We start from the raw sequence: 13,869 nt of genomic DNA, 5'->3' as shown, positions 1-13,869 counted from the left end.
CCGTCCCCCCGTCACTCCGCAGAGCCGCCCACCGGCTGGGTGCGCCCTGGGGCTGCGTTTTGCCCGCCCGGGCGCTGCCCATGGTGGGGGCCAGCGCCGGGCCCTTGGCGAGGTGCCAGGCGCAGGGTCCCCCAGCCCTCACCCCGGCTCTGCTCTCTCCCCAGATGACTGTAAGAACATCGCCAACATCATGAAGACGCTGGCCCATCGAGGCTTCATCTTCAAGCAGACCTCCAAGCCCTTTTGATCGGCGGGGCGGGCCGGGCCGGACAGGGCTGCATGCGGCCGGCTCCTCCGCTGCGGGAGGACGGGCGATAGATTCAAACGGCAACCGAGGACAGAGGCGACGCCACACCCAGCTCCGCTGTTACGCCAGTAGAGGTTGTATATATGGAAAGGAAAATCTGTGTAGACCCGACGTGGATCCCCCTGTCTGGGCTGCTCCGGCCATCGCCCGCCATGCCCCCGGAGCCGCCCAGGGCGCTTGCACCACCTGGTTAGAGCCGTAGTTCCTTCGTCTTTCTTCGCCCCTGGTTTCCGTTCCCCTCGCGCCCCCCCGGCCATGGGTCGCCCTCTTTCTTTTCTGTGTTTGTTTCCCTTTGGCCGGGCGCTGCCGGGCGACCCGCCAGGGCTGCGTGGGAGCCGCGCCCCCGCCCCGCCCCCCCACTCCTCTCCCCGTTGCAGTGAACACTAACCCCGCTGCCCCGTGTGTGTCAGCAACCCGGCTTTCTGCTCCAGCTCAAGTGCCTGTATTCTCTGCCCGCCGGCTTCCAGCCAGGGCTCCGGGAGCGGGGGGGGCGGCTTGTGCCTCTCCCGGGGGCGGGTGGGGGGCTCCTGCCTGGCCCCCCACTCACCCCTGCCGCGCGATTCCAGCTCCTGGGGGCACCAGGTCCATTGCTGGCAGTGGACGCACCAGCAAGTGCTGGCACAGAACGACGGTCATTCCTCTGCCCCCACGGCCCCACCGCTCCAGGCACGGGGTCCGTCCGCTGCGTGAGCCCCTCCCCTGCCCACCCACCTGAGCTGCAGCTCTGCCCTCGCCTGGGCCGGGCTCTGCCCCTCGCAGGCTCCCTGCTGAGCTCAGCAGCAGCTGGCTTGTTGCCTCTTCCCCTCCAACTAGGGGGCTCTTGGGCCCCGTCCTTCAGGTGGGTTTGGGGGCAGGCGTGGGGCGGCCCCATCCCCCTCAGAGCCCCAGGGCCATGGAGCTCCTGCAGATCAGCCAGGACTCCAGATCCCTGCTGAGACGAGCCTGCGCCTGGCGCTGGCCCATGGGGATGCTGCAGTGCCGGTGCCCGTGCTCAAGTGGCACCGGGACCCGCCAGCGCCCGGGCTCCCTCCTGCCCCGCAGCCGGGCGCTGAGCCGGCTCGGTCACCAGAAAGAAAATACAGGCACTGAACATAGCGGTAACCAACTGCATGGTGTGTGGTGTTCAGCTCAACCAGCCGATAACGCAAACCCACCATCCTCATCGTCTAGTTATCCTGATCCTTGCTGTAAATGTGCCACATGAATAAAGTTTGGGGAAAAAGGCGCCTGTGTGTATGTGTGTGTGTGTGTGTGCCCCCGGCCCCCCCACTGCTCACCAGGCCCTGGCTCCCCACAGGCCTGAGGGGCGCCACATTACAGCCCCTGCCACCAGCTCGGTGAGCGCCCAGAGCCAGCCCAGATGCCGTGGGGATGGGCAGGGTGCACCTGCTGCTCCGAGGGGCAAACTCACCCACTAAGCAGCTTGCAGAGAGGTGATGAGGCCACGTGCTGAGGGGAGCGACTTAGCACCAGGCTGCCATGTCACCGGGGGAGGGCGCTGGCGCATTTCCCAGCCTGCCCACCTGCCACGCGCCACCCTCCCGGCCAGCCCAGGCCCAGCGCTGAGCCCAGCAGGCACCACACCAGGCCGTTAGCACCATGCCCATCGCACGGCGCCCCCCCACCACCTCCAGCTTACTGAGAGCTGCCCCCCACCCACCACAGGCCAACCCCAGGCCCTGCTTTGGCCAAGCTGGCCGCGCCCCGGGGAGCAGCAGTGATCAGGGGGTTCCTGTCTGGGGGCAGCACAAGGCTGGGGGGCGGGGCAGCCGGGCCGCCGCGCCCCAGTGTGGGGAACCTCGGAGAGGGGCCGGAGGTGTTGAGCTGATGCCCCCTAGGCCTGGACTCAGGCCCTGCAGCTGGTGTCTCCCCTGGCCCGGCCCAGCCTGTTATAAAACAAACTGGCCAATTAAATCAAAGGGCGAAGCGCCCTGGCCTGACCCCCCCCCACCCAAAGCACCGGCGGGGGGCGGGGGGGCAGCACCACCCAGCAGCTGGAGCTCACCGAGGCAACACGGGCACCAGGCAGCCCCAGCCTGGCAGGTGAGTGGCCCCGGTGCCCCCCCACTGCTCACCAGGCCTTGGCCCCAGCCCCCACGTGAGCACCACAGTCAGGCTGTGTCTGCACTGAGCTGCCGCGTGCCACATCCCTGCCCTGACACGCCCACCCGGGCGCCGGCCTGCTCACCCTGACCCCCAGCACTGCCAGCGGCATGCTGCCTGCGTCCCCGCTGGGCACGTGGGGGGGCTGTGGGCACACGGTGGGCGCAGCGCTGGTGCAGCGTCTCCCCTGCCACAGCGGCACGGTCGCGCTCGTCGGCCTGGCACTGGACCAACCCGCCAGGACGCTGGCTGCAAAGGGCTTGGCAGGCCGGGCTGCAGCGTGCGCCCGGGCCCTGGCAGGAGCGGCTGGGCATGTTGGCTGGGGGGGGCGATGCCCGGGGAGCACCCAGAGCCCTAAACGCACTGCTGTGAAAGACGCCGCATGGGCCCCGTTTGACAGCTGCAGCCACCACGCCAAGGCCCCGCCTGGCGCATGGAGCCCGGCCGCCCCTTGCCCCAGCAGTGGGGGCCAGGCTGCAGGAGAGAGACCCTGGGCCTGGCCCCCGGGTGAGGGTGGACGCTGGTCCTGGAGCTGCACAGCGGCTCTGGGGCCGCCGGCCCATGACCAAGCCTCTGCCCCAGCACACCCCTGGGCACGGGCCTGTCACAGACACACCGCCAGGGAGGTGCCCGCTCTGGCCATGGGCCCAGGCCGAGGGACCTGCCAGCCCCCACACGGTGAGCGGGTACGGCCAAGGGCTGCCATACGCGGTGCCGGCAAGTGGCAGCGTCATCCCCCCTATGCTACTGGCCCAGACGCTGTGCCTGGCCCGGGGATGGCGGCGCATGGCACAGGCACCTGGGGAGGCATCACCCGACCCACGCTGGCCCATGCCCAGCCGGGTCACAGGGTGCAAGGAGCCGCCCCCGCTCGCTACGCACACGGGCGGGCGCATGGGCATCGCCCACGCCTGGCAGGGGGCAAAGGGGCTCCTGGCTGCCAGCCCATGGGGGTTGCTGAACCCCCATGGTACCCGCTACTCCGGCGCCAGGGAGCAGGTGCTCTGGGCACCGGCCTGGCCCCGGCGCCGCTGCAGGCACAGATGGGAGCAGAGGGGCCCACGTGCCCTGGAGAGGGGCAGTGCCCAGGCTGGGGGCCAGCCCCAAGGGGGGGGTTAACGACTGCGTAAGCCCCTGAGCCGGTGTCGCGACCTGGGGGTGATGGCGGCTAACGCGTTTGCTATGAGAACTTGGCCTTTGTCCTTCGTGCCTGCTGGAGGGGAGGGGAGTGGGGCCAGTCCCGGCCCATTGCTCGCCCCACGCTGCCCCCGCGCTTCAGGGGGTGCCCCTGGGCGGGGACCGGCTCTCCCCTCGCAGCCTGGGCCCTCCAGGGAGATGAGGGGGGCAGGGTGAGCGCACCCTGGGGTGGCAGGAAGAGCAGCCGAGACGAGTGCTTGGAGGCCGTGGACTCGTCCCCTCCTCTGTGGTGCCCCAGGACCCACAGCTGGGCGGGCAGGGCCCCAGGGCAGCGCCGCCGGGTTAGCTCCGGCCCCACGCCCGGCCCAGGGCCCAGCCACCTGCACACAGTGCGGGGGAGGTTACCGTGCACAGGGGCCAGCCGCTGGCCAGGCTGTGGAGACAGACACGGGCCAGGCAAGGTCCCACTACCCCCTCCCCCGATGCCCCCAGGCCTTTGTCCGGGGCCAAGGCCTGAGCCCAGCTGGGTGAGGAGCTCTGGGGCTCGTCTCCACCAACTCTCCGCCCAGGGCACTGGGGCCCCCCTCGCTCTGCTCTGGCTCCCTCGCCGGAGGGGGGGGTGCCCAGTGCACGGCTCAGAGCTGGCCCTGCCCGACGGGCAAGGAAGAGGCAGGGGGCTCCCCGGTGAGGCGGCAATGAGAGATGCCCCTGTGCCAGAGGAAGCGAGCCCCAAACCAGGCCGCCCCCCCCCCCAGGCTGTGGGGACTTTGCAGCAGGGCCCCTAGGGCTCAGCTCCCCGCCCCAGGGCCTGGCCTGGCTTGGGAGCAGGCCAGGGCAGACCTCAGCTCTGCGCCCGGCCGGGGGGCGGGAGGGGCAGCCCGAGGCTCGTGCTCGAGGCCCCAGGGTCGGCTGGAGGGACAGAGCCGGGCAGTTGAAGACCCAGGACACCCCCCACCTTGAGGCCCATGAGCCGTGGGGGTGCGCAGGGGGCTGGGCTGCCGGGGAGCAGCGGGGTCAGCGGGCGACGCACTGGGCTTCACACCCCTGTGATGGCACCATGCAGAACAGCCCGGGTCTGCAGGGGCAGCTCCCGCGGGCACAGGGCTGGTGGGGCCAGTGCACCACGCAGCAGGCGGCTCGGGTGCAGCCTGGCACCGCCAGCACCTTGCAAGCCGGGCTTGGGAGGGCAGCCAGGCTCGAGCCAGGCAGGGGCCGGGGCCGGGCAAAGAGCAGCCCTAGGCCTGCAGCTCCTGGGGAAGCAGCCACCCAGCTCCCCCCTCAGCCATGCCAGGAGCCAGGCGCCGAGGCTGCCCCCCACCCTGCCTGGGAGGCCACAGCCGGGTGGCACCTCAGTGGAACCGGCTCCAAGGGGGCGGGAAGCCGTGACTCGAGGGCAAGGCAGGAGGAACTGCCCCTCCCTGCCACAGCTCAGCAGGGCTCTGGTCACCCCAGGGGCGCGGGGGTCACGGCCCCAGAGATGCCACGGCCCAGGCTAATGACGACAGAGTCGGGGAGGCGGCCAGGGCTGTATTTACAGGGACACAAATCCAGCATGTCAGTCCCCACCGTGGCCACTCGCAGGGCTCCAGCCGCCCGCCCAGCTTCACCCCGCTGGGGGGCAGTGCTGGGACGGGAACGGCTCCGGCTGGATTCCTTCCCAGGCAAGGCCCCTCCCTGCCCGGCTCCCACAGTCAGTCTGTTGTCGCGGCCTGGGGCTGACCCGACGGGGCTCACGGCTTCTTCACCTTCTTGATGGAGGAGGAGCTGGAGGCCGACTCCCGGCGCTTTCTCTGCTCCAAGGGAGACAGGAAAGAAAAGAGAAGCATGGTCAGCGGGTGCCCCCGAGCAAACACCCGGCAGCTCCCTAGCCCAGGGGCGCCGCGCCACGGCCCGAGCTGGGGCCCCGAGCCACACGTGAGACTGAGCCTGTGTGCAGCTGGGAGGCCGAGCCCACTCGTGGCAGGCAGGGAATTCCCCTCCCCAGGGACACGGGCTCCGGGCTGGCAGCCCCGACGCAGGACCCCCAGCCCCGTGGCCGATGCTGCCTGGCTCTGCAGCCCAGCTGGGGCCGTCCGTAGCCTGCTGAAACAGAACAGGAGAGCCCAAGCACGTGCCGCCCACGCCCGGGAACAGGGCCCAGTGCCCTGCACTAAGGCAGCGAGCGAGACCCCTGCAGCCTGGGGCAGAGACCCAGCCCACTGCACGGAAGCCTGGTGCAGCCGGGCTCCCCCAGAGGCCACTGCTCCCCGGGGCTGCACAGGCCACCTGCCCCAGAGCCGGGGGGGGGGAGGTCACACCCTACACTGCTGCAGCAAACGGCACCGTCTGGGAGGGCTCGAGGCAGCTTGTCTGAGGCACCAAAGCAGCGTGCCCAGGACAGGGGTAACCCCAAGGAGCTCCCAGTCCACACCTGCCCCAGGACAGGGCTGCTATCCCCATGGTACGGAGGGGAAACCGAGGCGCAGAGCCAGTGACTCACCCTGGCTCACACTGTGAACCCAGCTCCCCGAGCCCCAGCCCAGCCTTCCTTCCCGGAGGAAGCGGCTAGGGTGGGCCCAGTGGGGGGAACGGGGAGGGATGGGCTCAAATGAATCAAAGGAAAATGGAGGTTAAATACCAGGCCAGGGCCAGCCTCGGGGGCGGGGGCACCTGGAGCCCGTTCTTTGGGCTAGTGAAAGGCCGGGAACACGGGCTACAGGCCCAGTCCTGCCCCACGGCATCACCCGGCTGAGCCAACCTGTCTTTTCCATCCCTCCCGCCCCCAGGTTCGGCACCAGCGCGTGGCACTCCCGTGAGGTGACTGGCAGGGCCTGTGCTCTGGGGCTTACCCCCACCGTGTGTCCGGGGCCAGGTGGGCACATGCAGCAGTGGCAGCTGCACACACCCCCGGCCTTCCAGTGGCACTGCTGGCGAGCCAGCAGCCGTCAGCCCGGACAGGGAGGCAGAGGAGAGGCGTCCTGCCAGTCGTACGTGACGAGGGAGCCCCACCTGCCCTCACCCCAGCAGACACCCCCCGCGAACCTCCGTCTGCGCGGGGCACTCAGCAGAGGGCAGGCTGCACTGCTCAGCATTAAAACAACACAGGGGGGTTCATCAGAGGCCTCGGCCCGGCTGCCTCATAAGGCTCCATTATCGGAGAAATCCAAGGGCCCGAGAACTCGCCCAACGGCGTGAACAGAAGCCCTATCAAAAATCAAATCAAATCCTTGGCAAGGGAGAGGCCCAAAGGCACATTTACAACCAAAGCCCAGCCTGGAAAGAGAGGAGCCGGGGCTTGGCGGCTTCGCTGGCAGGGCATGGAATTGATAGAGACGAGCATGTGCGTCTGATCAGCTGTATATGGCAAAAGCCCCATCTTTCAAATGTGTCACAAAGTCCTATTAATCCCCCTCCTCGTGCCGTGCGTGGCCCGGCTCCTCCAGTCGCCTTGGGCAACACTGGGAACTGGCTGGGGAAAAAAAATGTTTGACATTATCATTGACACGAGCCTCCAAGTCGAGTTGCTTTTCATGGCAAGGAAGGGTTTGCAAAGGGCTATATACACCCAGCCTGGGCCAGATGTAACGTCTCTAGCAATATACAAAGAGGAGATATTAGAACTCCATCTGGAAAGAAAGAATGATTGATCTTAACAATGTAACTTCGAGCTTTCAAACCGGCTCAGAAAACAAGAAGTCAGCAGGAGTTCAGATAAAGGAAGCTTAAAAGTCAAATAATTCCGACTCTGAACCCGAGACTTCTTAGACTCAAGGTCTTTTCCTTTCCCCATTAGCGGGCTGACTTGTGAGCTCGGGAACAAAGGGAGGAATTCTGAGAGTCAACTCATTATGGATCAGTGAGTGGAGTCTGAGTCGCACAAATCAAAGGTTCTAATCTGGAGTAACTGGCTGAACTTCTGCTTGGAACTAATTTGTTCCAAGTTCGGCTCACCTTTCACCTCCCCAAGGCCTGCAGGAAAGTCCCTCTTGGGTCAGCAACACGCTGCACGGGGGGGACCCTGGTTTGGCTTTCACGGCCGGAGCCGGACACCACCCCACCCCGGAGGAGGACGGCCAGGCTGGAGTGGTAGGGAGATCCGGAGGGATACGGCAGGGCTGCCCTGGTACCAGGCTTCCCACCAGCTAGGCCAGTGTCTCGCCACAAAGCACCCATGCAGGACGGGCTGCTGCCCACCCCAAAAGAGCCGAGAGCTCCTGCAACGTGCTCCCTGAGCTAACCCGCAGCAGCTCCCAGCGTGTGGCTGGCAGACGCTGCCCCTGGCAGGGAAGAGGGGGCCAAGGCCAGGCTGCTGCCCATGGGACCTCAGCACTGTCACGTGGGTGCGGGCTGGAACTCCCACCAGGATTCCTGCAGCCCCCTCCCCTCCCTCTGCAGCGCACAGGCGAGCCGAGCCAGTGCCTGGACCAAGCACCCATGTCTCACAGCTGAGCGCGGGGTCACGTGCGACAGTGGGGGATGGCAGCACTAGCCCCGGGGTCCCTATACGCAGCCAGCGCTGGGCTCTCAGCCCGGTCCCCGAGCTCGGCGGCGCTGCCAGGCTCCGTGCGAACACTCAGCGCCCAAGGAGGAGGGGCGGCCCTGGGAACAGTGCCAGGCTGGGAGTCAGGGTTGTGCTCTGCCACCGACTCACTGCGACACCCTGAGCACATCGCTTCCTTGCCCCAGGCCTCAGTTCCCCAAGCTGCAGCATGGGGACAGTAACAACCAGCTCCCCAGGAGGTGCTGGCTTGGAGGGACCGTGCCTCTTACAGCGCTCAGACAGCCCCTTTCGGAGCAGGGCCCTCGGACGCTCCTGGGATAGAGACATTAGGTGACAGGAAGGCCGGCTGGTACCTGGAATACCCGCCAGCCACGCAGCAGGCCTGGCCCCAGGTGCTCAGCCGGCTCAGCGGGGAGGGTGCAGTCCTGGCAGGAGTGGGAGTCCGCCTGCGTGGCCATGCTCCGGCATCTCCAGCATGGAGCCAAACCCTGCTCCGCCAGCGGCTGGTGGTTCCTAGGCTCCAGCAGCCCCCGAGCACACACCCTGCCGGGGAGAGGGCTGGCAGCGGTGGGCATGGGAGACACACACGGTGAAGCGCTGGGTCCGCCTTCGCCCAGCACACCTGCAGCCAGCCGGCCGGGGAGCAGCAGCACAAGCCAACCCCCCCTCCAGCTGGGATGTGATTTTTTCCCCTCCAAAGGTAGCATAAAATGGTCACAGTGTGAATGCGCTTGACCTTTTGTCTTGGACTAATCTAATTGTGTCGTCTTTGTGTAATCAGCCGGTAAAGGTCAGAGCTGTATTTAACATGGGGGCCCTTTAGGTACCGAATTTGCCTTGCAGTGAATTAACGTGATTATATTTCTTTCAAATATGCCAGAGACCAGGTCATTTTAACCCTCTCCGTGCTGCCGGCCTCGCCTCTTTGTTTGCAATTCCAGGCAGCGGCACCGAGGCAGAATGTGGCTGAAGACGCACAAACCCGCCCCCCACCACACGCACTCTTGTGAGGTCTCCGGGGACAGCGAGTGTGCTGTGAATCCGCCTGGAATGGCGGCAGCCTCGCCCTTCCCAGACCCCAGGGAGGGTCGAGATTTCACGCTCCCACAAAGATTGAACGCAGCGAAGAAATTCAGGAGACTCCTCTGCAAACATGAGCCTGCCTCAGCGGAACGCTGCTTTACAGCTCCAGATTGTCACAAGCCAACAGGACATTACTCACGTCCAGATGAATGTGTCACCTCTGTCGTTGACAGATAAGGTGTTCTCGAGGCCCCGGATACATTAGCCATTTGGAAAAGGGAAGGGCCGTGCCGGTCCGGGGGCAGTGTATCTACGGCTGAGCCCGGGGCACGTCGGACAGCGCTCGGGGCTGCACAGGGCAGGCCAGCCTCGTCCTCTGGGGGCGGGACACCCTCCGTTCCCAGCACGCCGCGCTGGGGGAGACAGGGGCCACCCCATCTGCTCAGCCCCCGCCAGGGCGTGCGCCTGACTTTCAGCTTCCCAGGACGTTCAGTGCCCTGGCTCTCCTGTCCCAGCGTTTCCACAGGCTCCTCCCCTCCGGTCTTCACACCCCCCTCCTGCCCACACCCCCGGCCCTGGGTGTCACTGGACCTCACCCGAACTTGTCCACGCCCACAGCTCATGGCCACTCGCCTGCCTTTAATCCTCCTCCCTCATGGGGCCGCATCTTGCAGGGGAGCTCCCTGGGACAGTACCAGGTAGGTACCATCCCCACTCCTGCCTCTGCCAACGCCCTGCAATGCCAGCCCTCCTCATGCAGGGGGCAGGAACCACTGCCGGCCCACGTGCGCCACCAAGGGCAGTGCCGGGCACGGGGTGGGCACACCACGAGCAGACTTGGAGCCTTGGCTAAAGGGGGCGCTGTGCTCCCAGCAGCACTCGCCCCTGGAGGGAGAGACGGGCCGAGCCCCCCGCAGGGCTCAGAATGCAATCCCTGGGGCAGACGCCCCCATCTGCCTACTCACCGAGTTCGGGGTCAGTGGTGCTCCAACCACATCAATGATCTGGTCCTTGGCGTCTCCCTTGCCCTCCTCCACGCTGAGCCCGGCCTGCCCGTCTGCGCGGGCCCCCTCCATGCCGACGGGGCCCAGGCTGCCCGCCTTGGCCAGCGCCTCGTGCCGGTGCCGCAGCATCTGCAGCTCGTACTCGCAGTTGGCAAAGGCCTGCTTGAGCTCATAGAGCAGCACCAGGTCGCTCCGCAGCTCGTTGAACATCTGCACGATCTCCTCCGTCGGCATGGGGCTGAGATCTGGGGGAGCAAAGGGAGCTCAGAGCTGGACACCCCGGCCCTGGGAGAGGGGAGACACCCCAGATCCCACGCCCGCTGCAGGGGCCTCATTTCCAGCCCGTGGCTTCACAGCAGTTAACAGGGCCAGAGAGCTCGGAGGGCTCTGGCCCAGGGGTTAAAAAGCAACCTAGCCAGGTCGGGGCCTGGGAGCCTTTCCCCTCCGGGACGCTGGTTCAGATCCAACTCCAGGCAGGAGGGCCTGGCCGTGGCTTCCACCTCAGACCTGGTCTCAGGCCAGCTCCCAGTGGACGGGTGTTGATAATACAAACCCCAGCTGGTCCCCTTGCCGGTGGAGGCCAAGGACTGACGTCCCCTCTTCCTCCAGGGCAGGGCTGAGGCCATTGGCCTGGGGCTCACTCTGCTGCTGCCATTATGGCCCTGTGTTACAGCCATGTCTTGCGGACGAGCCGAGCTCCCCCGTCACCACCTCATACCCAGGCCCCTGCTAGGAAGAGCTCACAGCTTCAGAAGAGCAGTGTCTGAGGGGCAGGAGAGGGGGAGAAAATCCCCACGCAGATCCTTCTCCACGCAGCATTGCCTGTGTGCGGGGCTCCTTCCCCTGCACCGCGTTAACCTCGCGTGTGGCCACGCTGGAGCGCTCCTGCCTTAGGTGCAGAACCTCTGCCATGCGCTGGCCCCCACGGCTCCCAAGGCTGCCCGAGAGCTCAGGCGGCGCTGCCGCTCCAGAGCCGGAGGCATGCTCTGCTCCAGCTTCACAGGCCCAGCGACAACAGGGCTCAGCCGGCTTCCTCTGCCGCAGTGGGGCCTTCGCTACCTGCCCTGAGAGACTGCGCTCCAGGCCCCTGGGCAGCAGCCAAGGGCTGTCCTTGTGGCGCCAGCTGCAGAGGCAGGAGCGTTCCCCTGCCCTCCTTCAGGAGGCTCCTTTGAAGCTATCTGAAGCCAGTGACCCTGACCCTGACCCCACCCCGGCATCCCTCATGTCCTCTCATTCCTACAGTACCTCACAGTCCCTCCCCCCGGCTTTCCCTGGGTTAGCATCAGCTCTTTTAAGCCGGAAAAACAACTGACACACCTTGAGTCTGTGGGCAGGAAGGGGGGCTTTGTTGGTACCCGCCTGGCAGCGCTAGCGCGGCATGGGGGGGGACCCTGTGACAAGGGCCTTTAGCACTGCCCATAGCTAGGGCTGTTTCTGAGGCACAACAACAGGCCACAGACAATGAAGCCTGAACACTAACAATGGTTAGGCCATATAGTTACTGAGCATGCTCAGTGACCTCTTCCAAAACCTCGGAAACTTTGCTTTTTTGGGGGCGGCTGGGGGTGGAACATTGCGTGCTGGGCTCTGTCGTCACCCTGGCCGCGCCGGCGAATGGATTTCACAGCACAGAACGCTGTGGGCTGCGCTCCGGCCACCCCTAGCGATGACTGCGCATTGCATGTGCTAAGTGAACGCGGCTCTCTGCTGTGAAGCCACCAGAGTTCAAGAGCGAGGGATGTGTGTTTACTCAGTGGCGGCGCGCCGGAGGCACCCAGCAGGCCAGCTACAAAACGGAGTTGCACAGCCCCAGACGCATTTTGGACTTGCCACCAGGAGCAGTAAATTAGGAGGAAAGGAAGCTGGAGAGCGAGCCCGGGCACCCCTGAACAATGCACATGCCGTGGTCACTGGCCCGGCTGAGACTGGCCTTCGCAGTGCTGGGCTGGGCTGGGCTGCCACGCTTGATGGTTAAAAAAGCCCCAAACAAGAGAGAGACAAAGGCCCTTTTAAACCAGTTTTCTTCTGGGAGGGGGGAAAAAAACCCTGCGCATCTTGTTCTGGCTTTTGCCCTTTTTAAAAAAACAAACGTAAAATATGATTTGAAAAGCCATTGACATACTGTTACTTGAGAAACCGGCTGTATTACTAGGGGAAAAAATAGCCCCTCTAGACGACAAAGGCTTGCGCTGTGTGTCTCTTTCTCTCTAGCATGCCCCCTTTACTCACCTACTCCCAGTTCCATCAGCATCTGCTCCAGGGCTTTAATCTTCTTCTGTCCTACCGAGCTTGGCAGTTTCATCTGGAACACAAAGGTAACAGAGCCACACAGCTCCGAGTTAGCCCTCACTCACAGCCGTCTAGTTCAAAAGGCAAGAGAGCTTTGCTTTTTATAGTGCCGGGGGAAGAAAAGAAAGCAAGCGAGAGAAAGGGAAATCAAGTGGTAGAAGAGGGAGACAGGGGCTGAAAGTTTTCAGAGTAGGTCCGAGGGCAGGTATTGAAAAGCCTGGTCGTGAGGGCTTTTATTTTCCCTCGTGTGTGTGTGCAAGACGCGCTGTTTTACAGCTTCCACATGTCACTGAATTAACAACAAAAGTTCTTCTTGGCTTCAAACCCTCTCCCGCGGCGCCCGGCCCATCAAAGGGCTCATTTACACAGCAGCTAATGTGCAATGCTGCCCTACTTTATTGGCTTTAGCCGCCTTGATTAGACTCATGCGCTAACAGACTCACTTCTCCTGGTCCCTGCTGAGCCCCAGACCTGTGGGATTCATTTACAGAGCGGGCTTTCTAACAAAGGGAGAGACAGAGAGCACAGTTACTTGACTGGCGGAAGTGTGAACACACATTTACATTGGAGCTAAGGGCCTAGGGGAGTGCGAAATCCTCAGATGTGAGCTCTGAAAGGGAACCGGAGCTGGCGGCAGGAGGGAGAACGCAGACACTTAGCAGGGTCTCGGCCGCATTCCCTTTGGCCTCCCTCTGCCCACACCAGACATTTATCAGAGCACGAGCAGCCCAAACTCGCCGGGCAAGACCAGGATTCCAGCGCCACACCCCCCGGGACCAGCCAAGCTCTCAGCCGGGGGAGTTTTGCTGAGAAGTCCATGGTGCTTCCCATCCCTCGTCAGTGCAAGGAGACCAGCCAGGGTGGGCTCGGCCCCCACAACGCAAGGCACGCTTCCCACCCAGACCCTGCGAGTTGTGCCCAGAAGGGACCAGCTCCATCTCCAGGCTCTGCCCAAGGTTGTCAATAGGCGAGGAATGATTCAGTGATGTGCTAGGAACCATGAAATAATCAGGGCTATCACCACACACACCAGCAGGGTAGGTAGGACACTGGACCGGGGTTCGCTTCCCAGCTGCACCACAGACTGGGTGCGGCACCTAGCGAGAGTCACCCGTGCCCCGGGGAATCCTTCCCTGCCTTAAGGGCCCACATCAGTCAGGAGCGTCGGGCTCGCAGACAAAACGATGATGCGTCTCGTCACAGGGCCATGGGCAACTGGCTGAAACGGTCCTCAGAGGCAAGTCCGGACCAACGGACAGATGCAAAGTTACATGTTAACTTTAAAAAGGGGAATGGCGCCAGGACGGGGACGCTAGTTAGAGGGAAATTAAAGAGAGGCATCACCGGGGTAAAAAGCCTGCAAGCAGCATGGAGACTCTGTAAAACCACCAGAGAGAGGCTCAGACTCTATTACACCCCAAATCAAAAGAGACAGTCGAGTGCCAAAAGAACGTCACCACGGCTGAACAGCAGAGTCACAGGGGCCATTAGAGGCAGGAAGGCAGCTGTTAACATTTGGAAATCCA

General features: G+C 64.3%; 2 protein-coding genes across 12 annotated transcripts in view; one reads left to right on the top strand and one right to left on the bottom strand.

Moving 5' to 3' along the window:
• The window catches only part of ERI3 (ERI1 exoribonuclease family member 3), a 216,894-nt gene extending 215,363 nt beyond the window's left edge, over positions 1–1,531 (top strand). For all 6 annotated transcript variants that reach the window (XM_045026467.1, XM_045026469.1, XM_045026470.1 and 3 more), the window contains exon 8: positions 165–1,531. In XM_045026467.1, the coding sequence (XP_044882402.1) occupies positions 165–247 (83 nt within the window). In that variant the 3' untranslated portion in view covers positions 248–1,531. The remainder of the gene's footprint in view (positions 1–164) is intronic.
• Positions 1,532–5,059: 3,528 nt separating this feature from the next.
• Positions 5,060–13,869, bottom strand: part of DMAP1 (DNA methyltransferase 1 associated protein 1) — a 46,983-nt gene continuing 38,173 nt past the window's right edge. For all 6 annotated transcript variants that reach the window (XM_045027226.1, XM_045027228.1, XM_045027231.1 and 3 more), the window contains 3 exons: positions 12,284–12,356; positions 10,016–10,299; positions 5,060–5,337 (listed from right to left, as the gene is read on the bottom strand). In XM_045027226.1, the coding sequence (XP_044883161.1) occupies positions 5,278–5,337; positions 10,016–10,299; positions 12,284–12,356 (417 nt within the window). In that variant the 3' untranslated portion in view covers positions 5,060–5,277. The remainder of the gene's footprint in view (positions 5,338–10,015; positions 10,300–12,283; positions 12,357–13,869) is intronic.

The sequence above is a fragment of the Mauremys mutica genome, chromosome 8, assembly GCF_020497125.1.
Source record: "Mauremys mutica isolate MM-2020 ecotype Southern chromosome 8, ASM2049712v1, whole genome shotgun sequence".
Classification (NCBI taxonomy): domain Eukaryota; kingdom Metazoa; phylum Chordata; order Testudines; family Geoemydidae; genus Mauremys; species Mauremys mutica.
This window is presented reverse-complemented; position numbering and strand designations above follow the sequence as displayed.